General features: G+C 45.2%; 1 protein-coding gene across 2 annotated transcripts in view; it reads left to right on the forward strand.

Annotated features, from left to right (window-relative positions):
- Positions 1–16272, forward strand: part of LOC135513704 (sorting nexin-18-like) — a 28470-nt gene extending 12198 nt beyond the window's left edge. The window contains exon 3 of one of the 2 annotated variants that reach the window (XM_064936577.1): positions 11307–16272. In XM_064936577.1, coding sequence (XP_064792649.1) covers positions 11307–11560 — 254 coding nt within the window. In that variant the 3' untranslated portion in view covers positions 11561–16272. The other variant, XM_064936578.1, reaches the window with a different exon arrangement.
- Positions 16273–25968: the final 9696 nt, after the last annotated feature.

The following is a 25968-nucleotide window of genomic DNA, read 5'->3' on the forward strand; positions in this document are numbered from 1 at the left end:
AGAGATTCTGTGGATCTGGGTTAAACCTCAGCAGTGGAGCAGAGATATTTCCAAGATGAGGGGGGGGCTTATTTTAGGGAATGTCAGCATGTTTTCCTCGCTTCATGCACAAGTCTGTCTGTGGTATGTCTGGACAGAATACTGTAGAATAAAATAGATTTATTGTCCTCGGAGCAGGAAATTGTTTTTCATAAGCTTGTACATTTTACACAAACCCCAAACCAACATCAAACCTACGGCTCATCACTCAGACATAGGGATGGGCATTTTACTTTTTTTTGGACTGTTAGAGTACTCACAATTGTTTTTCTTTTTCTGTAATATATATGTGTGTGTGTGTGTGTGTGTGTGTGTGTGTGTGTGTGTGTGTGTGTGTACAGTGGGGCAAAAAAAGTATTTAGTCAGCCACCAATTGTGCAAGTTCTCCCACTTAAAAAGATGAGAGAGGCCTGTAATTTTCATCATAGGTACACTTCAACTATGGCAGATGACAAAATGAGAAAAAAATCCAGAAAATCGCATTGTAGGATTTTAAATTAATTTATTTGCAAATTATGGTGGAAAATAAGTATTTGGTCAATAACAAGTTTCTCAATACTTTGTTATATACCCTTTGTTGGCAATGACAGGGGTCAAACGTTTTCTGTAAGTCTTCACAAGGATTTCACACACTGTTGCTGGTATTTTGGCCCATTCCTCCATGCAGATCTCCTCTAGAGCAGTGATGTTTTGGAGCTGTTGCTGGGCAACACGGACTTTCAACTCCCTCCAAAGATTTTCTATGGGGTTGAGATCTGGAGACTGGCTAGGTCACTCCAGGACCTTGAAATGTTTCTTACGAAGCCACTCCTTCGTTGCCCGGGCAGTGTTTGGGATCATTGTCATGCTGAAAGACCCAGCCATGTTTCATCTTCAATGCCCTTGCTGATGGAAAGAGGTTTTCACTCAATCTCACGATACATGGCCCCATTCATTCTTTCCTTTACACGGATCAGTCGTCCTGGTCCCTTTGCAGAAAAACAGCCCCAAAGCATGATGTTTCCACCCCATGCTTCACAGTAGGTATGGTGTTCTTTGGATGCAACTCAGCATTATTTGTCCTCCAAACACGACGAGTTGAGTTTTTACCAAAAAGTTATTTTGGTTTCATATGACCATATGACATTCTCCCAATCTTCTTCTGGATCATCCAAATGCTCTATAGCAAACTTCAGGCGGGCCTGGACATGTAATGGCTTAAGCAGGGGGACACGTCTGGCACTGCAGGATTTGAGTCCCTGTTGGCGTAGTGTGTTACTGATGGTAGGCTTTGTTACTTTGGTCCCAGCTCTCTGCAGGTCATTCACTAGGTACCCCCGTGTGGTTCTGGGATTTTTGCTCACCGTTCTTGTGATAATTTTGACCCCACGGGGTGAGATCTTGCGTGGAGCCCCAGATCAAGGGAGATTATCAGTGGTCTTGTATGTCTTCCATTTCCTAATAATTGCTCCCACAGTTAATTTCTTCAAACCAAGCTGCTTACCTATTGCAGATTGTCTTCCCAGCCTGGTGCGGGTCTACAATGTTGTTTCTGGTGTCCTTTGACAGCTCTTTGGTCTTGGCCATAGTGGATTTTGGAGTGTGACTGTTTGAGGTTGTGGACAGGTGTCTTTTATACTGATAACAAGTTCAAACAGGTGCCATTAATACAGGTAACGAGTGGAGGACAGAGGTGCCTCTTAAAGAAGAAGTTACAGGTCTGTGAGAGCCAGAAATCTTGCTTGTTTGTAGGTGACCAAATACTTTCCACCAAAATTTGCAAAAAAAAATAATTTTCTTCTCATTTTGTCTGTCATCGTTGAAGTGTACCTATGATGGAAATTACAAGCCTCTCTCATCTTTTTAAGTGGGAGAACTTGCACAATTGGTGGCTGACTAAATACTTTTTGGCCCCACTGTGTGTTCCTAACACAAGGCCCGCACCATCATTTGTTTTTGCATTTATCTATATGCCAACAGGTCAACCATTACAGATCCTAATTGCTAAATTGCCCCATATATACAGTGCATTCAGAAAGTATTCAGACCCCTTGACTTTTTCCACATTTTGTTTACGTTACAGCCTCTAAAAGATATGACATCCTCCCAACTAGCTAGCTAGTTAATGTTAGACTAATGTGTTTTTTTTAGTGTTTTTTTTTAGCTACGCTAGCCATGGGGTGTCAAACTCAAACGGTGCGGTATTGAAAAAAATCCAAAACGAAATCGTGGGCCAGACAGCCTATTTGTTTTTACAATTCTTTTTACAGATGCTACCCAAACTGGCCATTGTTTTTATTAGAAAAAAATTGCCCTTTTTTATAATGTCCACTTATGTATATACTGTAGGATAGCATTTAACATATTAAAACAACAGATAAATCATATTTGTCCAGCCTTTGCTGCTATGCTTGCAGATGTGTATAATAATGCAAAAGTATTTAACTCCAAATAACAACAATATAGCTATAGGTTGTTTTGTAACCATTTTTAATCTTTTTAAAACGTGTTTTTCCTTTTATTTTTTTTGAGGATTTATTATTGGGCTTTAAAAACCAAAGCCAGACTGCAACATTTTAGTAGCCTAGCTCGGACTGTGGCACGTGTCTGTACACTTTCCTTCCGCTGCGCGCTGTAAACCGGACACACGAACGTTTGCGTCAGTTGAATTCACCTACGCCAGCGCATCAGGCTGTCATTTCATAAAGTACATGACTCACTTGTGTGTCCTTTTTTTTTTTTTTTTTTTTTTAGACCGCGGGCTTTGTGTTTGGCCACGTTATGACTTCGTTGCTAGTGAGATTGTATTGACATTCCCAGCCTTAGTTTACAGTCATTTAAACCAAAACAGTGCATCCGATTGGCTGGAGGCAGAAAACAATGTACCAGACCAGCTGTGATTTACAACCTGATAGCAATATTTTTGTTGGACTGCCAAGAAATTTATTATTGGTGAATTATTAAATTAAATAATGCATTGAACTGCATCTATTCTGCCAACAATTCCTTACTATGTCATGGAACGTTGAGTCACATAGAACCCTTTTTTTCCCCCAAACCTCTTGATAAAGTTGGTTTTGAAGCATATCGATATCTTTGACTGATTTTTTTTTTGTTTCATATCTGCAAAAGTAGTTTTAAACGCTGTCAGTTTCTCTTTAAATGATAGATGTTCGCTTTTGTTGCACATGGCATTGAGAAGGGACCATTGCACTTCTATTGCAAAAACAGACATTTCCTCTTTTCTTGTGGAGTCTGGAATGGAGTAGAATAGATTATAATGAATGATGATGATCTGTGTCAGGTCTGAATAGAGTGGACTTGAATAGATGTATTTCCTAGGAGAAGGTAACTATTTCCTGCAGGGTTGTTAGACTTTACACAAACACCAAACCAATGTATAATCATTAGGGCACAGCGGTCTAAGGCACTACTACGTGATTGGGAGTCCCATATTGGTGCACAATTGGCCCAGTTTCGTTAGGGTTTAGCTGGGGTAGGCCGTCATTGTAAATAAGAATTTGTTCTTTAAAACTAACTTGCCAAGATAAATAAAGGTTACATTAAAAAAACAGGTTTCTTACACATGGAGAAATGACCATTAGACCTCTATTGCAACAACAGACATTTCCTGTTTCTTGTGAGGTCTATGTGAGAGAGCAGACAGAGTGCAACGTCAGTGTATTTACGTTCTCTTGATGATTGGCCAATGAAAAGTCTTCCTGTCAGGGACAGACCAATCACAGCTCTTTTATTTTGACAGAGGCAATTACTCATGGTGACTGAGTTCACTAAATGACACCAAATCCCGGGGCAGAATCATGCAGGAAGGTTGTGGCTGCATGCCTGAAAGGTGAGGATAGTTTCACTCCCTCCCCCTGAAAGACCAACAACATGTCTGAACTCATGAGGGATTTCACTGGTTCTGAGATGGGTGTCCCGTGACTGGGGTCACACTGGTTCTGAGATGGCTGTCCCGTGACTGGGGTCACACTGGTTCTGAGATGACTGTCCCGTGACTGGGGTCACACTGGTTCTGAGATGGCTGTCCCGTGACTGGGGTCACACTGGTTCTGAGATGGGTGTCCCGTGACTGGGGTCACACTGGTTCTGAGATGGGTGTCCCGTGACTGGGGTCACACTGGTTCTGAGATGGGTGTCCCGTGACTGGGGTCACACTGGTTCTGAGATGAGTGACTAGGGTTTCACTAGTCCCCCCCCCCCCCCTTATCTTTAATGATTTAGAACAGACCTGTGTCGGGTTGAGGATATTCAAAAACTTTCCCAAATTCCCATAATTCCCTGTTTTTATCAGAAATCCGAGTTGGGAGGATGACTTCTGTAATGAGGAGGGAATTGACTGTGAGGGAATCCTTTGGGCTCCCGAGTGGTGCAGTGGTCTAAGGCACTGCAATTCAAATCACATTTTATTGGGTCACACAACACATGGGTTAGCAGATGTTAATGCGAGTGTAGCGAAATGCTTGTGCTTCTAGTTCCGACCGTGCAGTAATATCTAACAAGTCATCTAACAATTTCACAACAACTACCTTATACACACAAGTGTAAAGGAATGAATAAGAATATGTACATATAAATCTATGGATGAGCGATGGCCGAATGGCACAGGCAAGATGCAGTAGATGGTATAGAGTACAGTATATACATATGAGATGAGTAATGTTGGGTATGTAAACATATTAAGTCGCATTGTTTAAAGTGGCTAGTGATACATTTATTACATCAGTTTTCATTATTAAAGTGGCTGGAGCTGAGTCCGTATGTTGGCAGCAGCCACTCAATGTTAGTGATGGCTGTTTAACAGTCTGATGGCCTTGAGATGGAAGCTGTTTTTCAGTCTCTCTGTCCCAGCTTTGATGCACCTGTACTAGAGGTCGACCGATTTATGATTTTTCAACGCCGATACCGGTTTATTGGAGGACCAAAAAAAGGCCGATACTGATTAATCGTCTGATTTTCTTTTAAAATGTATTTATTTGTAATAATAACTATTACAACAATACTGAATGAACACTTATTTTAACCTAATATAATACATCAATAAAATCAATTTAGCCTCAAATAAATAATGAAACATGTTCAAGTTGGTTTAAATAATGCAAAAACAAAGGGTTGGAGGAGAAAGTAAAAGTGCAATATGTGCCCTGTAAGAAAGCTAACATTTAAGTTCCTTGCTCAGAACATGAGAACATATGAAAGCTGGTGGTTCCTTTTAACATGAGTCTTCAATATTCCCAGGTAAGAAGTTTTAGGTTGTAGTTATTATAGGACTATTTCTCTCTATACCATTTTGTATTTCATTAACCTTTGACTATTGGATGTTTTTTATAGGCACTATAGTATTGCCGCTCCTACCTGGCCTCGAACCAGGAACACAACGACAACAGCCACCCTCGAAGCAGCGTTACCCAGGCAGAGCAAGGGAAACAACCACTCCAAGTCTCAGAGCGAGTGACCTTTGAAACGCTATTAGCTAACTAGCTAGCCATTTCACATGGGTTACAAGAGCCTAATCTCGGGAGTTGATAGGCTTGAAGTCATAAACAGCTGCTGGCAAACACAAGAAAGTGCTGTTTGAATGAATGCTTACGAGCCTGCTGGTACCTACCATCGCTCAGTCAGACTGCTCTATCAAATCATAGACTTAATTATAACATAATAACACACAGAAATACGAGCCTTAGGTCATTAATATCTGGATTCGACCATATTATCTCGAAAACAAGATGTTTATTCTTTCAGTGAAATACGGAACCGTTCGGTATTGTATCTAACGGGTGGCATCCATGAGTCTAAATATTCTTGTTACATTGCACAACCTTCAATGTTATGTCATAATTACGTACAATTCTGGCAAATTAGCTCGCAACGAGCCAGGCGGCCCAAACTGTTGCATTATACCCTGACTCTGCGTGCAATGAACTCAAGAGAAGTGACACAATTTCACCTGGTTAATATTGCCTGCTAACCTGGATTTCTTTTAGCTAAATATGCAGGTTTAAAAATATATTCTTCTGTGTATTAATTTTAAGAAAGGCATTGGTGTTTATGGTTAAGTACACGAATGCGCACTGCATCGATTATATGCAATGCAGGACACGCTAGATAAACTAGTAATATCATCAACCGTGTGTAGTTATAACTAGTGATTATGATTGATTGTTTTTTATAAGATACGTTTAATGCTAGCTAACAATTTACCTTGGTTTACTGCATTCGCGTAACAGGCAGTCTCCTCTGGAGTGCAATGTAATCAGGTGGTTAGAGCGTTGGACTAGTTAACCGTAAGGTTGCAAGATTGAATCCCCGAGCTGACAAGGTAAAAAATATGTTGTTCTGCCCCTGAACGAGGCAGTTAACCCACCGTTAACCGTCATTGAAAATAAGAATTTGTTCTTTTAACTGACTTGCCTATTTAAATAAAGGTTCAAATAAAATTCATTAAAAAAAACACGTTTCTAGAATGTTACACTGTATGTCAACAATCCCATTCATATTTGTGTAGGCAAAATACTCCCAGCTCTGTTGAAATGAGCTAATGTAGGACATAGCTATGCTTCCTCCCAAGCCCCACCAACAGAACACAACAAGGAAGTAGAACACTGCTTTGAGCAGTAGGTCGAACCAACCAAACCTGGTTCTCTGCTGCATGAATCTGAGGCATCGCAATCAAACGGTAGTCTAACTAGTCCTACATGTTGAACACATCCTACAAAAGCCAACATCGGACACTTGTTGCATTTGCTTGTTTCACACCAGAGTCAGACCCCAGGTAATTTGAGGAGAGAAGGGTTAGGGAGAGGAGGGTGGAGAGAGAGAGTGGAGAGGGTGGAGAGAGAGAGTGGAGAGGAGGGAGAGAGAGAGTGGAGAGGAGGGAGAGAGAGAGTGGAGAGGAGGGAGAGAGAGAGTGGAGAGGAGGGAGAGGGAGAGGAGGGAGAGAGAGAGTGGAGAGGAGGGAGAGAGAGAGTGGAGAGGAGGGAGAGAGAGAGTGGAGAGGAGGGAGAGAGAGAGGGAGAGGAGGGAGAGAGAGAGTGGAGAGGGAGAGAGAGTGGAGAGGGAGGGAGAGAGAGAGTGGAGAGGAGGGAGAGAGAGAGTGGAGAGGAGGGAGAGAGAGAGTGGAGAGGAGGGAGAGAGAGAGAGAGTGGAGAGGAGGGAGAGAGAGAGTGGAGAGGAGGGAGAGAGAGAGTGGAGAGGAGGGAGAGAGAGAGTGGAGAGGAGGGAGAGAGGAGGGAGAGAGAGTGGAGAGGAGGGAGAGAGAGTGGAGAGGAGGGAGAGCGGGTGGAGAGGAGGGAGAGTAGGGTTAGGGAGAGGGGGAGAGTAGGGTTGGGGAGAGGGGGAGAGTAGGGTTAGGGAGAGGGGGAGAGTAGGGTTAGGGAGAGGGGGAGAGTAGGGTTAGGGAGAGGGGGAGAGTAGGGTGAGGGTGAAGGAGAGAGTAGGGTGAGGGAGAGAGTAGGGTGAGGGAGAGAGTAGGGTGAGGGAGAGAGTAGGGTGAGGGAGAGGGAGAGAGTAGGGAGAGGGAGAGAGTAGGGAGAGGGAGAGAGTAGGGAGAGGGAGAGAGTAGGGAGAGGGAGAGAGTAGGGAGAGGGAGAGAGAGAGTAGGGTTAGGGCGAGGGAGAGAGAGAGTAGGGTTAGGGCGAGGGAGAGAGAGAGAGAGAGAGAGAGGGAGAGTAGGGTTAGGAAGAGAGAGAGAGAGTGTAGGGTTAGGAAGAGAGAGAGAGAGAGTAGGGTTAGGAAGAGAGAGAGAGAGAGTAGGGTTAGGAATAGAGAGAGTAGGGTTAGGAAGAGAGAGAGAGAGAGTAGGGTTAGGAATAGAGAGAGTAGGGTTAGGAAGAGAGAGAGAGAGAGAGTGTAGGGTTAGGAAGAGGGCGAGAGAGAGAGAATGTAGGGTTAGGAAGAGAGCGAGAGAGAGAGAGAGTAGGGTTAGGAAGAGAGAGAGTTGGGTTCGGGAGCGAGGGAGAGGGTGGTTAGGGAGAGGGAGTTTCTGATTCTGTGCTAATTATTTGTGCACGCTTCAGTCAAGCAGAAACTAAGTGGGATGCAGCTGTCTGGTCAGCTGGGTCACACATTGTTTAGGCATACAACTTGGCAACGAGAGGGGTGAAGTAGTGTAATGGTGAGAACCAAAACCTGTGCCTCCTTTCTAAAAGGGAGGTTCGGTAAGGTCTTGTTTAGCCTGCCATATTTGTTGAATATAACTTAATATTCACAATATTGTTTGGCACTCTGTCAGTGCCCTGGGAACTCTGTCGGTGCCCCGGGAACTCTGTCGGTGCCCCGGGAACTCTGTCGGTGCCCCGGGAACTCTGTCGGTGCCCCGGGAACTCTGTCGGTGCCCCGGGAACTCTGTCGGTGCCCCGGGAACTCTGTCGGTGCCCCGGGAACTCTGTCGGTGCCCCGGGAACTCTGTCGGTGCCCCGGGAACTCTGTCGGTGCCCCGGGAACTCTGTCGGTGCCCTGGACTGTATTCATTGTTTGAAAAGCCATGCTGCGTTGTAAATGCTTTAAATCCCCTCCATGGCTATAGACCAGGCCGGTGCGGTAATACATGAGTATTTTTAGCTTTTACTTCCCCCTTTCAGACCCATTATCATAGCCAATAATAATGCCCACAGACTCGGGCCTAGTCAGATCTCAGGCCGATGGGAACCGGTTGTTCATGCCAGGAATCTGGAGACTATTTTTGGGTTGAGCCCTCGGTGTCATCGAGCCTGTTGTAGATCTATAATGGTCTGTTATGAGAGGTTTTAACGGAAGTCTCTTCATGTGTTAGGCTGTGTAATATAATGGTGTGTCTGTGTAACGGTAAAGTAATGTTGTTGTGATGTTGACTTTAGAACCCAGCCTCTTCCTCTAAAGGGAGAGTTCACCCAAATTACAAAATGACAAGTTGGATTCTTTACCCTGTCAGCAGGACAAGTTATGACGGCAGTCCATGCTAATGGTTTTGTTTCCCTGGCACTGTTTCCACATGCTAATGGTTTTGTTTCCCTGGCACTGTTTCCACATGCTAATGGTTTTGTTTCCCTGGACTGTTTCCACATGCTAATGGTTTTGTTTCCCTGGCACTGTTTCCACATGCTAATGGTTTTGTTTCCCTGGCACTGTTTCCACATGCTAATGGTTTTGTTTCCCTGGACTGTTTCCACATGCTAATGGTTTTGTTTCCCTGGCACTGTTTCCACATGCTAATGGTTTTGTTTCCCTGGACTGTTTCCACATGCTAATGGTTTTGTTTCCCTGGCACTGTTTCCACATGCTAATGGTTTTGTTTCCCTGGACTGTTTCCACATGCTAATGGTTTTGTTTCCCTGGCACTGTTTCCACATGCTAATGGTTTTGTTTCCCTGGCACTGTTTCCACATGCTAATGGTTTTGTTTCCTTGGCACTGTTTCCACATGCTAATGGTTTTGTTTCCCTGCACTGTTTCCACGTGCTAATGGTTTTGTTTCCCTGGCACTGTTTCCACATGCTAATGGTTTTGTTTCCCTGGCACTGTTTCCACATGCTAATGGTTTTGTTTCCCTGGACTGTTTCCACATGCTAATGGTTTTGTTTCCCTGGCACTGTTTCCACATGCTAATGGTTTTGTTTCCCTGGCACTGTTTCCACATGCTAATGGTTTTGTTTCCCTGGCACTGTTTCCACATGCTAATGGTTTTGTTTCCCTGCACTGTTTCCACGTGCTAATGGTTTTGTTTCCCTGGCACTGTTTCCACATGCTAATGGTTTTGTTTCCCTGCACTGTTTCCACATGCTAATGGTTTTGTTTCCCTGCACTGTTTCCACATGCTAATGGTTTTGTTTCCACATGCTAATGGTTTTGTTTCCCTGCACTGTTTCCACATGCTAATGGTTTTGTTTCCCTGCACTGTTTCCACATGCTAATGGTTTTGTTTCCCTGGACTGTTTCCACATACTAATGGTTTTGTTTCCCTGCACTGTTTCCACAAGCTAATGGTTTTGTTTCCCTGGCACTGTTTCCACATGCTAATGGTTTTGTTTCCCTGGCACTGTTTCCACATGCTAATGGTTTTGTTTCCCTGGACTGTTTCCACATGCTAATGGTTTTGTTTCCCTGGCACTGTTTCCACATGCTAATGTTTTAGCATTTGTAGCACACATATCATTTAAGTTATGAGACCAATATTAGCGTTTTTTTCACATCATGTCCAAATTAACGGAAAATATCTCAAATTCATTGTGACCCTCTCCTCTCTCTCCTGGACCACTGACCCTCTCCTCTCTCTCCTGGACCACTGACCCTCTCCTCTCTCTCCAGGACCACTGACCCTCTCCTCTCTCTCCAGGACCACTGACCCTCTCCTCTCTCTCCTGGACCACTGACCCTCTCCTCTCTCTCCTGGACCACTGACCCTCTCCTCTCTCTCCTGGACCACTGACCCTCTCCTCTTTCTCCTGGACCACTGACCCTCTCCTCTTTCTCCTGGACCACTGACCCTCTCCTCTCTCTCCTGGACCACTGACCCTCTCCTCTCTCTCCTGGACCACTGACCCTCTCCTCTCTCTCCTGGACCACTGACCCTCTCCTCTCTCTCCTGGACCACTGACCCTCTCCTCTCTCTCTCCTGGACCACTGACCCTCTCCTCTCTCTCCTGAACCACTGACCCTCTCTCTCCTGGACCACTGACCCTCTACTCTCTCTCCTGGAGTACTGATCCTCTCCTCTTTCTCCTGGACCACTGATCCTCTCCTCTCTCTCTCCTGGACCACTGACCCTCTCCTCTCTCTCTCCTGGACCACTGACCCTCTCCTCTCTCTCCTGGACCACTGACCCTCTCCTCTCTCTCTCCTGGACCACTGACCCTCTCCTCTCTCTCTCCTGGACCACTGACCCTCTCTCTCCTGAACCACTGACCCTCTACTCTCTCTCCTGGACCACTGACCCTCTACTCTCTCTCCTGGAGTACTGATCCTCTCCTCTTTCTCCTGGACCACTGATCCTCTCCTCTCTCTCCTGGACCACTGACCCTCTCCTCTTTCTCCTGGAGTACTGATCCTCTCCTCTTTCTCCTGGACCACTGACCCTCTCCTCTCTCTCCTGGACCACTGACCCTCTCCTCTCTCTCCTGGACCACTGACCCTCTCCTCTCTCTCCTGGACCACTGATCCTCTCCTCTCTCTCCTGGACCACTTATCCTCTCCTCTCTCTCCTGGACCACTGATCCTCTCCTCTTTCTCCTGGACCACTGACCCTCTCCTCTTTCTCCTGGACCACTGACCCTCTCCTCTCTCCTCTCTCTCCAGGAGCACTTACTAAGGTGAAGGAGTCCCAGAAGCACGTTGAGGAAGGCAAGATGGACGCTCCCCAGGCGGACGGCGTCAACGAGCGCTGTAACATCATCTCCTTCGCCACGCTGGCAGAGATCCAGCACTTCCATCAGGTCCGGGTGAGGGACTTCAAGGCCCAGATGCAGCAGTATCTAACCGAGCAGATTGGCTTCTTCCAGAAGATCACCGGAAAGCTGGAGGAGGCCCTGCAGAAGTATGACAACGCTTAGAGTAGAGGGGGGAGATGAAGGGATACCCCTGATTGGGCTAAATCCGATCGACCACGTTCTGATTGGTCGAGATCTCAAATCCGACCCCTCCCCCCCTTCCCCGATTGGTCCAGAAATGACCCTTGACCTCCCTTAGTCGGCCAATCATTGAAGCCCCAGGTGGACATTACCTTCAACTGCCAAACAGCAATACAATCCACTGTGAGAAGACACAGACAACACTGACCGACCTGGATAGTCCCCTGAAGGCTGGATGTTGATTCCATGTATGGTGGCTACTGTTTTGAAGGGGCTTGAGTTGACGTCTGGCTTTGTTTAAATGGGTTTTAATGCAGTGTTGTTTTTCCTGGATCAAAATGGGGCTTGGGTGGTGGGTGTGGCAGGGGTGTGGCCATGAGCATGACAAAATGTATCTGTTTTAAAGCTAATCTCCTGCAATTCTACACATTTTGCCATGTGGCTGAGAGAACATTTGCAGTTTTTTAAAGCTTATATCCTATAACTCTACACATTTTGCCATGTGGCTGAGAGAACATTTGCAGTTTTTTAAAGCTTATATCCTATAATTCTACACATTTTGCCATGTGGCTGAGAGAACATTTGCAGTTTTTTAAAGCTTATATCCTGTAATTCTACACACTTTGCCATGCGGTTTATGCTGTCTGAGTGACTCAAACATTCTAATGAAATTAATGGGGGCCCAATGCCATGACAAATATTCCTGAATGCATCATTTTTTTATTTTTAGATTCTCCCTGACAGTCTGGTTTTTGCTATGGTGATTGTTACTTTTTAAATAGGCTGTTATTTAAGAAATATATATATATATTAGTTTTTCTACATACTTTATATCTTGTTTTAGTCGTTTTGAGTTTACACTGAAAAATGTTTTTCCATATATTTTTTTCTTTTACTGTTTGGACATAGACGGTCCGAAAACACTGAGGCAGCAGACAGCCCAATGCTTTTCTATGTAGAGAAAACACTGGGGCAGCAGACAGCCCAATGCTTTTCTATGTAGAGAAAACACTGGGGCAGCAGACAGCCCAATGCTTTTCTATGTAGAGAAAACACTGGGGCAGCAGACAGCCCAATGCTTTTCTATGTAGAGAAAACACTGGGGCAGCAGACAGACCAATGCTTTTCTATGTAGAGAAAACACTGGGGCAGCAGACAGACCAATGCTTTTCTATGTAGAGAAAACACTGAGGCAGCAGACAGCCCAATGCTTTTCTATGTAGAGAAAACACTGAGGCAGCAGACAGCCCAATGCTTTTCTATGTAGAGAAAACACTGAGGCAGCAGACAGCCCAATGCTTTTCTATGTAGAGAAAACACTGGGGCAGCAGACAGCCCAATGCTTTTCTATGTAGAGAAAACACTGGGGCAGCAGACAGACCAATGCTTTTCTATGTAGAGAAAACACTGGGGCAGCAGACAGACCAATGCTTTTCTATGTAGAGAAAACACTGGGGCAGCAGACAGACCAATGCTTTTCTATGTAGAGAAAACACTGGGGCAGCAGACAGACCAATGCTTTTCTATGTAGAGAAAACACTGGGGCAGCAGACAGACCAATGCTTTTCTATGTAGAGAAAACACTGAGGCAGCAGACAGCCCAATGCTTTTCTATGTAGAGAAAACACTGGGGCAGCAGACAGCCCAATGCTTTTCTATGTAGAGAAAACACTGGGGCAGCAGACAGACCAATGCTTTTCTATGTAGAGAAAACACTGGGGCAGCAGACAGCCCAATGCTTTTCTATGTAGAGAAAACACTGGGGCAGCAGACAGCCCAATGCTTTTCTATGTAGAGAAAACACTGGGGCAGCAGACAGCCCAATGCTTTTCTATGTAGAGAAAACACTGGGGCAGCAGACAGCCCAATGCTTTTCTATGTAGAGAAAACACTGGGGCAGCAGACAGCCCAATGCTTTTCTATGTAGAGAAAACACTGGGGCAGCAGACAGCCCAATGCTTATCTATGTAGAGAAAACACTGGGGCAGCAGACAGCCCAATGCTTTTCTATGTAGAGAAAACACTGGGGCAGCAGACAGCCCAATGCTTTTCTATGTAGAGAAAACACTGAGGCGGTTTAGGAGGTGAGCCACTCAGACGTGAGACTACAGAAGCAGAGGTCGTAAAAGTTTTTGTTTTTGATCGATGACGAGGCAAACCTCGGTTGGTTGTAAGTGTTGATTTAACGAGGGCTATCCTCGTCGCGACTTGGTTTGGTAGGTGTCGTAGTCCAGCGAGTGGGTGGATATGGTTATTATCTTAATTATTGATTAATTATTATCTTAATCGTGACTTAAGACAGAGGGGGACGATCATCTCCTGTAAACTTGGTATCCCCTACTGCTGATTGTACCTACACGGGGAGGTATCTTGTAGATCACACTATGTCCACTAAACCTTTTTTAAACAATTTGACTGGTTATTTAGATGGAGTCCCTTAAAGGGACAGTGATTTGTTCAGAGGGGCGAGTCTCTACCGTAAAGCAATGCTGTTTAGTGGCTTTAAACCGTTACAATGCTGCCTTCTGCTATTACACAGTATCTTCATACTTCCTAGTATATACTGCACTACTTTTGACCAGAGCCCCTATGCGTAGTGCGCTATATAGGGGAATAGTGTTCCATTTGGGAAGTCCCATCGCTAGCAGGAACATGTTTACACACACAGACTCCTAGCAGACCAGACAACCGGACTTGTGCCTTCTTTCTTTTTTTGTTGATTGTCTCTCTCTGATGATGATACATTATTTAAAAATGTTTAAATAACTTCTATAAAGGTTTATGTAATATAAATATATTCTCATATTTAGTTTTTAAGATGCTTGTTTGTTGCAAATATTATAGAAAGGCTATCAAGGACCACGCGATGCTTTTGGACTTGGACTTGTGTTTTGTTGGAGTTGAGAGAAGTGCCCAGCCGATGGGGAGCAGAGTCCGTCTGGACTGCTTGTAGCGCTGACCTCTGATTCTCCCTTCAGAGACCGAAGTCTGATTCAGGGGCGTCAATGTAGAGCCGCGTGATCATTCAGACTGGGACGAGGCTGATTTACACAGAGAGGAAGAAAGCGACACTGCGCTCGGAATCAGAACCTGTTCTGTTCTTACTGCAGGCTTGGATTCCATTCGGTGGATATCAATGGAACCATGAACTCTGCCTGCTTAAAGGTTCAGAGCCTTGGAACGCAAAGGAACATGTCTCAGACTGAAATGGACTGGACAGTCTGCTCAGACTGAAATGGACTGGACTGTCTGCTCAGACTGAAATGGATTAACACGGACTGAAATGGACTGGACTGTCTGCTCAGACTGAAATGGACTGGACTGTCTGCTCAGACTGAAATGGACTAACACGGACTGAAATGGACTGGACAGTCTGCTCAGACTGAAATGGACTGGACAGTCTGCTCAGACTGAAATGGACTGGACAGTCTGCTCAGACTGAAATGGACTAACACGGACTGAAATGGACTGGACTGTCTGCTCAGACTGAAATGGACTGGACTGTCTGCTCAGACTGAAATGGACTAGACAGTCTGCTCAGACTGAAATGGACTAACACGGACTGAAATGGACTGGACTGTCTGCTCAGACTGAAATGGACTAGACAGTCTGCTCAGACTGAAATGGACTAACACGGACTGAAATGGACTGGACTGTCTGCTCAGACTGAAATGGACTGGACTGTCTGCTCAGACTGAAATGGACTAGACAGTCTGCTCAGACTGAAATGGACTAACACGGACAAATGGACTGGACTGTCTGCTCAGACTGAAATGGACTAGACAGTCTGCTCAGACTGAAATGGACTAACACGGACTGAAATGGACTGGACAGTCTGCTCAGACTGAAATGGACTGGACAGTCTGCTCAGACTGAAATGGACTGGACAGTCTGCTCAGACTGAAATGGACTAACACGGACTGAAATGGACTGGACTGTCTGCTCAGACTGAAATGGACTGGACTGTCTGCTCAGACTGAAATGGACTAGACAGTCTGCTCAGACTGAAATGGACTAACACGGACTGAAATGGACTGGACTGTCTGCTCAGACTGAAATGGACTAGACAGTCTGCTCAGACTGAAATGGACTAACACGGACTGAAATGGACTGGACAGTCTGCTCAGACTGAAATGGACTGGACAGTCTGCTCAGACTGAAATGGACTAGACAGTCTGCTCAGACTGAAATGGACTAACACGGACTGAAATGGACTGGACTGTCTGCTCAGACTGAAATGGACTGGACTGTCTGCTCAGACTGAAATGGACTAGACAGTCTGCTCAGACTGAAATGGACTAGACAGTCTGCTCAGACTGAAATGGACTAACACGGACTGAAATGGACTGGACTGTCTGCTCAGACTGAAATGGACTGGACTGTCTGCTCAGACTGAAATGGACTGGACATTTTAGCCCTCCCTGAAATCACAAAGTTATTTGGGAAAAAATGACTCTCTAAATATTATTCTTGCACAATGTTAATTTTTTTAAACTTTTTTTTTTTAAGGATGATGGATGTTAGTCTGTCAGTCAGACTGGTTGATGGGTAGACATCCTTCCTCTCCTGTTTTTAATTGTCTACTGATCCTAGTACAGATCTGGACACCTCAGCCAGCCTGACTCTCCTGTTATTTCAACTTATGTGCCAGTTTTTGTGTTGAGTCAGAGACTAAATAAACTACATAAACTCCTCCACGTATCTCATTTGTACATGTCTGCTGTCACATTGTGATGTTTCTGCTCAGGGACACCCAGGGGTCTTGTCTGGTCCGAGAGGGTTCATTTCTCCCTGCTTCTTCACACGTAATCTAACTAGCCTATCACACGTAATCTAACTAGCCTATCACACGTAATCTAACTAGCCTATCACACGTAATCTAACTAGCCTATCACACGTAATCTAACTAGCCTATCACACGTAATCTAACTAGCCTATCACACGTAATCTAACTAGCCTATCACACGTAATCTAACTAGCCTATCACACGTAATCTAACTAGCCTATCACACGTAATCTAACTCGTCCGATGTAGGCTACACTGATCTGATGACAGACCTGCCGGCAGGATCAGGCTCAGGCTAGCCATCAGATACACATGTCCTGTGCCAGAGAAGATGACAAGGTACATCCTCCAAGCAGCCAAGTTCAACAGCTTTTCACTGAATGTGTTGCTATCACTTTTATCATTAAATCATTTCCCTTAAACGACGGAAGATTTGAGTGATACTCTTGAATAAGTATGTTGTTTGATTGAACAACCATTATCCCTGAGCAATCCTATTAATCCCTGAGTCTGTACTGGGGAGAGAGAGAAAAGTTTTGTCACGGACAAATTTGCTGTGGAAAAAAATAAATCTCAGCCTTGTCTTGGAATGGAGAAAGATAGATAGAAATTTGGAGAAAGGAAGGAAGTGTGTTTTGTTTGGGTTGGAGGAGAATCCATGCGTGAAGGATGTGGGTGATGGCAGCAGGATCTGAGACAGTCCTTTCAGCTCTTCTGGACATTAACTGGGTTAGTGGTAGGGCTCTGTTAATGTGTTCAACACTGTCAGACAGACTTCCCCCTGCCTTCTTGTTGACCTAGCTGGGTTAGTGGTAGGGCTCTGTTAATGTGTTCAACACTGTCAGACAAGACTTCCCCCTGCCTTCTTGTTGACCTAGCTGGGTTAGTGGTAGGGCTCTGTTAGTGTGTTCAACACTGTCAGACAGACTTCCCCTGCCTTCTCGTTGACCTAGCTGGGTTAGTGGTAGGGCTCTGTTAATGTGTTCAACACTGTCAGACAAGACTTCCCCCTGCCTTCTCGTTGACCTAGCTGGGTTAGTGGTAGGGCTCTGTTAATGTGTTCAACACTGTCAGACAAGACTTCCCCTGCCTCCTTGTTGACCTAGCTGGGTTAGTGGTAGGGCTCTGTTAATGTGTTCAACACTGTCAGACAAGACTTCCCCCTGCCTTCTCGTTGACCTAACTGGGTTAGTGGTAGGGCTCTGTTAATGTGTTCAACACTGTCAGACAAGACTTCCCCTGCCTCCTTGTTGACCTAACTGGGTTAGTGGTAGGGCTCTGTTAATGTGTTCAACACTGTCAGACAGACTTCCCCCTGCCTTCTCGTTGACCTAGCTGGGTTAGTGGTAGGGCTCTGTTAATGTGTTCAACACTGTCAGACAAGACTTCCCCCTGCCTCCTTGTTGACCTAGCTGGGTTAGTGGTAGGGCTCTGTTAATGTGTTCAACACTGTCAGACAAGACTTCCCCCTGCCTCCTTGTTGACCTAGCTGGGTTAGTGGTAGGGCTCTGTTAATGTGTTCAACACTGTCAGACAAGACTTCCCCCTGCCTTCTCGTTGACCTAGCTGGGTTAGTGGTAGGGCTCTGTTAATGTGTTCAACACTGTCAGACAAGACTTCCCCTGCCTCCTTGTTGACCTAGCTGGGTTAGTGGTAGGGCTCTGTTAATGTGTTCAACACTGTCAGACAGACTTCCCCTGCCTTCTCGTTGACCTAGCTGGGTTAGTGGTAGGGCTCTGTTAATGTGTTCAACACTGTCAGACAAGACTTCCCCCTGCCTTCTCGTTGACCTAGCTGGGTTAGTGGTAGGGCTCTGTTAATGTGTTCAACACTCAGACAGACTTCCCCCTGCCTTCTCGTTGACCTAACTGGGTTAGTGGTAGGGCTCTGTTAATGTGTTCAACACTGTCAGACAAGACTTCCCCTGCCTCCTTGTTGACCTCCTGTAAATTAAATACTTTACTGTCCTATGGAAATTGTTTCCAGATGCCTGTTCCACAAAAACACAAAGTAAACTGCTGTAATCAGAGCTTAGTCTGGCTCTGAGGGCTGTTTGCTATTGTCAAGACTGGACAGCAAAGGTGGCCATGTGTTCAGTTCTTGACGGAATGCTCCGGGTTGACTCAACATGTCGATGTAGTTAAACGTTTGCGTGTAATTTCCATTAAAACAGAATAAGGTTAAAGAAGGGTCTCTAATTACATTTACATTTAAGTCATTTAGCGACGCTCTTATCCAGAGCGACTTACAAATTGATGATACTGTGGCCTTCCGTTTGGATTGTAACATGAACCCAGTGTCTGAAGGAATGGCTAAACTTTGTTGTTGTTGCAAAAGGTTTTGCTATGGTGTGCCTTAATGAATACAACCCTGGGTTCCTAGATCTGCCAATTCTGTGTCCAGGGTCCCTGGATTGAGGGTAGTGATAGCTCCCAGAATGTTCCTAGATCTGTCCAGGGTAACCTCTGTGAGGCTAGCGGCCCATCAAAGAGAAGCAGAGGCTCAACAGACAGACAGTAATTGAAAACAGACCAGAGCCTGTTTCCATGAGGAATCTGCTGAGTACAAGCTCTTCACATTCCAGCAGAATGAACTCTACAGAAAGAGAAGAGGGGAAAAAAGCACTTGGAGTCTTATGAAAAAGAAGACTTGAGGCATGAACTGTGATGTTTTGGTCCTGACCTGGTATTCATTTGTATTGTAAAATTTGATCGGTATCAGTATGATTATCTGTTGAGTCACACTGAGTTTACGATTTTTTGCAATGTTATGAAGATGGGGGGGGGGGAGAGAAGCTGCTCTTGAAATATTTTTGATATGTTCGTCAAAAGAAGAGATCAGGGTGCAGAGTAATGCCGAGGTCCTTCAGTTTTATTTGAGACGACTGTGCAACCCTCGAGATTCATTGTCAGATCCGACAGCAGATACATTTTTCTTCTCCGAACATAGAACTAGCATCTCTGTTTTGTACGAGTTTAAAAGTAAAGAAATTGCCATCATCCACTTATGTCTGAAATACAGGCTTCCAGGGTAGGCATTTTTGGGGCTTCACCATGTGTCATCGAAATGTACAGGTGTGTTTTGTCTGCATAGCAGTGACAGTTGGCATTTTGTTTCCGAATGACATCACCAGGAGGTAGAATATATAGTGAAAACAATAGGGGTCCTAAAACAGAACCTTGAGGAACATCGAAACTTACCATTGATTTGTCACAGGACAAACCATCCAGAGACAAACTGATACCTTCAGACACATAAGATCTAAACCAGGCCAGAACTTAGACCAATTAGGGTTTCCAGTCTCTCCAAAAAATATGATGAACGATGATTTCAAAAGCGGCACTAAGGTCTAGGAGGACGAGGACAGACTCGGAGCCTTGGTCTGACGCCATTAAAAGGTCCTTTACCACCTTCACGAGTGCTGTCTCAGTAGTATGATCGGGGTCTAAAACCTGGATTTCATATGATCGGGGTCTAAAACCATTTCATAAACATTATTTGTCTTCAAGAAGCAACATCTTTAAAAAAAAAAAAAATATATATATATATATATATATATATATATATATATATATATATATATATATATATATATATGATAATAGAGGCATGTGAGATTCGAATATAGGCCGAGTAGTTTGAAAAACAAATTCATGTGTCAGGTTTGGCTTTTTCAGGAGAGGATTTATTACTGCCACTTTTAGTGAGTTTGGTACACATCCGGAGGATAGGGAGCCGTTTATTATGTTCAGCTTAGGAGGGCCAAGCACAGGAAGCAGCTCTTTCAGTAGTTTAGTTGGAATAGGGTCCAGTAGACAGGAAGGTTTAGAGGCCATGACAATAGGACATGTTGACATAACAATAGGACATGTTGTTGACATAACAATAGGACATGTTGTTGACATAACAATAGGACATGATGTTGACATAACAATAGGACATGTTGTTGACATAACAATAGGACATGTTGTTGACATAATAATAGGACATGTTGTTGACATAACAATAGGACATGTTGACATAACAATAGGACATGTTGTTGACATAACAATAGGACATGTTGACATAACAATAGGACATGTTGACATAACACTAGGACATGTTGTTGACATAACAATAGGACATGTTGACATAACAATAGGACATGTTGTTGACATAACAATAGGACATGTTGTTGACATAATAATAGGACATGTTGTTGACATAACAATAGGACATGTTGACATAACAATATGACATGTTGTTGACATAACAATAGGACATGTTGACATAACAATAGGACATGTTGACATAACACTAGGACATGTTGTTGACATAACAATAGGACATGTTGACATAACAATAGGACATGTTGACATAACACTAGGACATGTTGTTGACATAACAATAGGACATGTTGTTGACATAATAATAGGACATGTTGTTGACATAACAATAGGACATGTTGTTGACATAACAATAGGACATGTTGACATAACAATAGGACATGTTGACATAACAATAGGACATGTTGTTGACATAACAATAGGACATGTTGTTGACATAACAATAGGACATGTTATTGGCATAACAATAGGACATGTTATTGGCATAACAATAGGACATGTTGTTGACATAACACTAGGACATGTTGACATAACACTAGGACATGTTGACATAACAATAGGACATGTTATTGGCATAACACTAGGACATGTTGACATAACAATAGGACATGTTGTTGACATAACACTAGGACATGTTGACATAACAATAGGACATGTTGTTGACATAACAATAGGTCTGTAGCTGTCTGTAGCTGACTGTAGCTGACTGTAGCTGTCTGTTGGCTCCAAAACTGTAGTTGTCTGGGGTTGTCTGTAGCTGTCTGTAGCTGACTGTAGCTGTCTGTAGCTGTCTGTAGCTGTCTGTAGCTGACTGTAGCTGTCTGTAGCTGTCTGTAGCTGTCTGTAGCTGTCTGTTGGCTCCAAAACTGTAGCTGTCTGGGGTTGTCTGTAGATGTCTGTAGCTGTCTGTTGCTGTCTGTAGCTGACTGTAGCTGACTGTAGCTGTCTGTTGGCTCCAAAACTGTAGCTGTCTGGGGTTGTCTGTAGCTGTCTGTAGCTGACTGTAGCTGTCTGTAGCTGACTGTAGCTGTCTGTTGGCTCCAAAACTGTAGCTGTCTGGGGTTGTCTGTAGCTGACTGTAGCTGTCTGTAGCTGTCTGTAGCTGTCTGTTGTCAGAGGACAGAGGACAACTGTAGCTGTCTGTAGCTGACTGTAGCTGTCTGTAGCTGTCTGTAGCCGTCTGTAGCTGTCTGTTGGCTCCAAAACTGTAGCTGTCTGGGGTTGTCTGTAGCTGTCTGTAGCTGACTGAAGCTGTCTGTAGCTGTCTGTAGCTGTCTGTTGGCTCCAAAACTGTAGCTGTCTGGGGTTGTCTGTAGCTGTCTGTAGCTGACTGTAGCTGACTGTAGCTGTCTGTTGACAGAGGACAACTGTAGCTGACTGTAGCTGTCTGTAGCTGTCTTGTCAGAGGACAGAGGACAACTGTAGCTGTCTCTAGCTGTCTGTAGCTGCCTGTAGCTGTCTGTTATCAGAGGACAGAGGACAACTGTAGCTGTCTGTAGCCGTCTGTAGCTGTCTGTTGGCTCCAAAACTATAGCTGTCTGTGGTTGTCTGTAGCTGACTGTAGCTGTCTGTAGCTGTCTGTTGGCTCCAAAACTGTAGCTGTCTGTAGCTGACTGTAGCTGTCTGTTGGCTCCAAAACTGTAGCTGTCTGTGGTTGTCTGTAGCTGACTGTAGCTGTCTGTAGCTGACTGTAGCTGTCTGTAGCTGACTGTAGCTGTCTGTTGGCTCCAAAACTGTAGCTGTCTGGGGTTGTCTGTAGCTGACTGTAGCTGTCTGTAGCTGACTGTAGCTGTCTGTAGCTGACTGTAGCTGTCTGTTGGCTCCAAAACTGTAGCTGTCTGTAGCTGACTGTGGCTGTCTGTAGCTGACTGTAGCTGTCTGTAGCTGACTGTAGCTGTCTGTAGCTGACTGTAGCTGTCTGTAGCTGACTGTAGCTGTCTGTTGGCTCCAAAACTATAGCTGTCTGTGGTTGTCTGTAGCTGACTGTAGGTTTCTGTAGCTGACTGTAGCTGTCTGTAGCTGACTGTAGCTGTCTGTTGGCTCCAAAACTGTAGCTGTCTGGGGTTGTCTGTAGCTGACTGTAGCTGTCTGTAGCTGACTGTGGCTGTCTGTAGCTGACTGTAGCTGTCTGTAGCTGACTGTAGCTGTCTGTAGCTGACTGTGGCTGTCTGTAGCTGACTGTGGCTGTCTGTAGCTGACTGTAGCTGTCTTTAGCTGACTGTAGCTGACTGTGGCTGTCTGTAGCTGACTGTGGCTGTCTGTAGCTGACTGTAGCTGACTGTAGCTGTCTGTAGCTGACTGTAGCTGTCTGTAGCTGACTGTAGCTCTCTGTAGCTGACTGTGACTGTCTGTAGCTGACTGTAGCTGTCTGTAGCTGACTGTAGCTGTCTGTAGCTGACTGTAGCTGTCTGTTGGCTCCAAAACTATAGCTGTCTGTGGTTGTCTGTAGCTGACTGTAGCTGTCTGTAGCTGACTGTAGCTGTCTGTAGCTGACTGTAGCTGTCTGTTGGCTCCAAAACTGTAGCTGTCTGGGGTTGTCTGTAGCTGACTGTAGCTGTCTGTAGCTGACTGTAGCTGTCTGTAGCTGACTGTAGCTGTCTGTTGGCTCCAAAACTGTAGCTGTCTGTAGCTGACTGTGGCTGTCTGTAGCTGTCTGTAGCTGTCTGTAGCTGACTGTAGCTGTCTGTAGCTGTCTGTAGCTGACTGTAGCTGTCTGTTGGCTCCAAAACTATAGCTGTCTGTGGTTGTCTGTAGCTGACTGTAGCTGTCTGTAGCTGACTGTAGCTGTCTGTAGCTGACTGTAGCTGTCTGTTGGCTCCAAAACTGTAGCTGTCTGGGGTTGTCTGTAGCTGACTGTAGCTGTCTGTAGCTGACTGTGGCTGTCTGTAGCTGACTGTAGCTGTCTGTAGCTGACTGTAGCTGTCTGTAGCTGACTGTGGCTGTCTGTAGCTGACTGTGGCTGTCTGTAGCTGACTGTAGCTGTCTTTAGCTGACTGTAGCTGTCTGTAGCTGACTGTGGCTGTCTGTAGCTGACTGTGGCTGTCTGTAGCTGACTGTAGCTGACTGTAGCTGTCTGTAGCTGACTGTAGCTGTCTGTAGCTGACTGTAGCTCTCTGTAGCTGACTGTGGCTGTCTGTAGCTGACTGTGGCTGTCTGTAGCTGACTGTGGCTGTCTGTAGCCGTCTGTAGCTGTCTGTAGCTGTCTGTAGCTGACTGTAGCTGACTGTAGCTGTCTGTAGCTGACTGTAGCCGTCTGTAGCTGACTGTAGCCGACTGTAGCCGTCTGTAGCTGACTGTAGCTGACTGTAGCTGTCTGTAGCTGACTGTAGCCGTCTGTAGTCTCCAACACTGCAACTCCTTTACTCCATCTTTAACTCCATAGGTCAGACCAGGTATTTCCAAATGCTGTCGGGGGGTTTGCCAAATACAATTGCGATACATTTTTTCATTTTTTTCTTGACATTTTCAAACAGTCCATTTATATTTTCCAACGGGGCTATACATTTGGGTGAGGTTTTTTTCTCGCCTCGGAAGCCTCGTCTCACTACCAAAAATAAAACTAAACCATCTAGTGTTCAGCGAAATAACACAATGTCAAATACAGATAGCCTACTCAAATAATTAACATCCAATCACATTAACCGTTATTCATCCAATCACATTAACCGTTACTCATCCAATCACATTAACCGTTATTCATCCAGTCACATTAACCGTTACTCATCCAATCACATTAACCGTTACTCTCTCGCAGGAAACCTTCACTGGTAGCGGAGTGAGTTATTCACAATTTTAGATGAACAAATAAGGTTTTATATGTAAGATGGTTAAAAGTAAAGAGCAAAATTATTGATTATTATTATTATTTGTGCCCTGGTCCTATAAGAGCTCTATGTCACTTCCCACGAGCCGGGTTGTAACAAAAGCTCACACTCATTCCTATGTTTATTAAACATATCGTTAAGTGTGTGTGTGTGGCCAGGCGTACAATGATGGCAAAAAACAACATTTGAGAGTGCGCTGACCCTGGTGCTAGAGGGGGTACAGCTGACCCTGGTGCTAGAGGGGGTACAGCTGACCCTGGTGCTAGAGGGGGTACAGCTGACCCTGGTGCTAGAGGGGGTACAGCTGGCCTGGTGCTAGAGGGGGTACAGCTGACCCTGGTGCTAGAGGGGGTACAGCTGACCCTGGTGCTAGAGGGGGTACAGCTGACCCTGGTGCTAGAGGGGGTACAGCTGACCCTGGTGCTAGAGTGGGTACAGCTGACCCTGGTGCTAGAGTGGGTACAGCTGACCCTGGTGCTAGAGGGGGTACAGCTGACCCTGGTGCTAGAGGGGGTACAGCTGACCCTGGTGCTAGAGTGGGTACAGCTGACCCTGGTGCTAGAGGGGGTACAGTTGACACTGGTGCTAGAGGGGGTACAGCTGACCCTGGTGCTAGAGGGGGTACAGCTGGCCCTGGTGCTAGAGGGGGTACAGCTGACCCTGGTGCTAGAGGGGGTACAGCTGACCCTGGTGCTAGAGGAGGTACAGATGACCCTGGTGCTAGAGGGGGTACAGCTGACCCTGGTGCTAGAGGGGGTACAGCTGACCCTGGTGCTAGAGTGGGTACAGCTGACCCTGGTGCTAGACGGGGTACAGCTGACCCTGGTGCTAGACGGGGTACTGCTGACCCTGGTGCTAGAGGGGGTACAGCTGACCCTGGTGCTAGAGGTGGTACAGCTGACCCTGGTGCTAGACGGGGTACAGCTGACCCTGGTGCTAGAGGGGGTACAGCTGGAGGTTGAATGTTTGAATGGGTACGGGCCTATAAAACATCTGGGAACCACTGCATTAGGTGTATCCTATACTTGTTCAGTAACACCTTCACTACACCACTTCCATTGAACGACTGAGAGGACTTCCTTTTAAATAAATGACCACTTCCTCCCTTTCAAAAAAAAAAAGCAAAGAAGAGATATGAGAGTGAGAATGATGAAATATCTTGTTCTTGAGTCCCAAACGGCATGCTATTCCCTACATTGTGTACTATCTTTGACCTGAGCTTTATGGGCCCTGGTGGGAGTGCGCTAGATAGGGAATAGGGTGCCATTTGTGATGCAATTCTCTGTTATTCTTCCTGATTCCACTTCCTGATTTATAGTATGAGTTTTGGGAAGCCTTTATCAACTGTTGGTAACGTTGGCAGGGAAAAGGCTGTCACAATATCACAATGGCGTTTGTCCATATAATGTCTTGAGGGCATTCTCAGAGAGTAGAACCTTTCCTGTATGTTCTAGCAACACTGCTCCAGGTTGATGAGGGTTCGATGCAGAGAGACGTAGGCTTGTGCAATTCACACACACACACACACACACACACACACACACACACACACACACACACACACACACACACACACACACACACACACACACACACACACACACACACACCAAGACTACACATCAATCCAAGAGGTTATGTTTGTGCACTCTTTACTCCATGTAAAACAGGTGT

This window comes from Oncorhynchus masou, chromosome 25 (assembly GCF_036934945.1).
Source record: "Oncorhynchus masou masou isolate Uvic2021 chromosome 25, UVic_Omas_1.1, whole genome shotgun sequence".
Taxonomy (NCBI): Eukaryota; Metazoa; Chordata; class Actinopteri; order Salmoniformes; family Salmonidae; genus Oncorhynchus; species Oncorhynchus masou.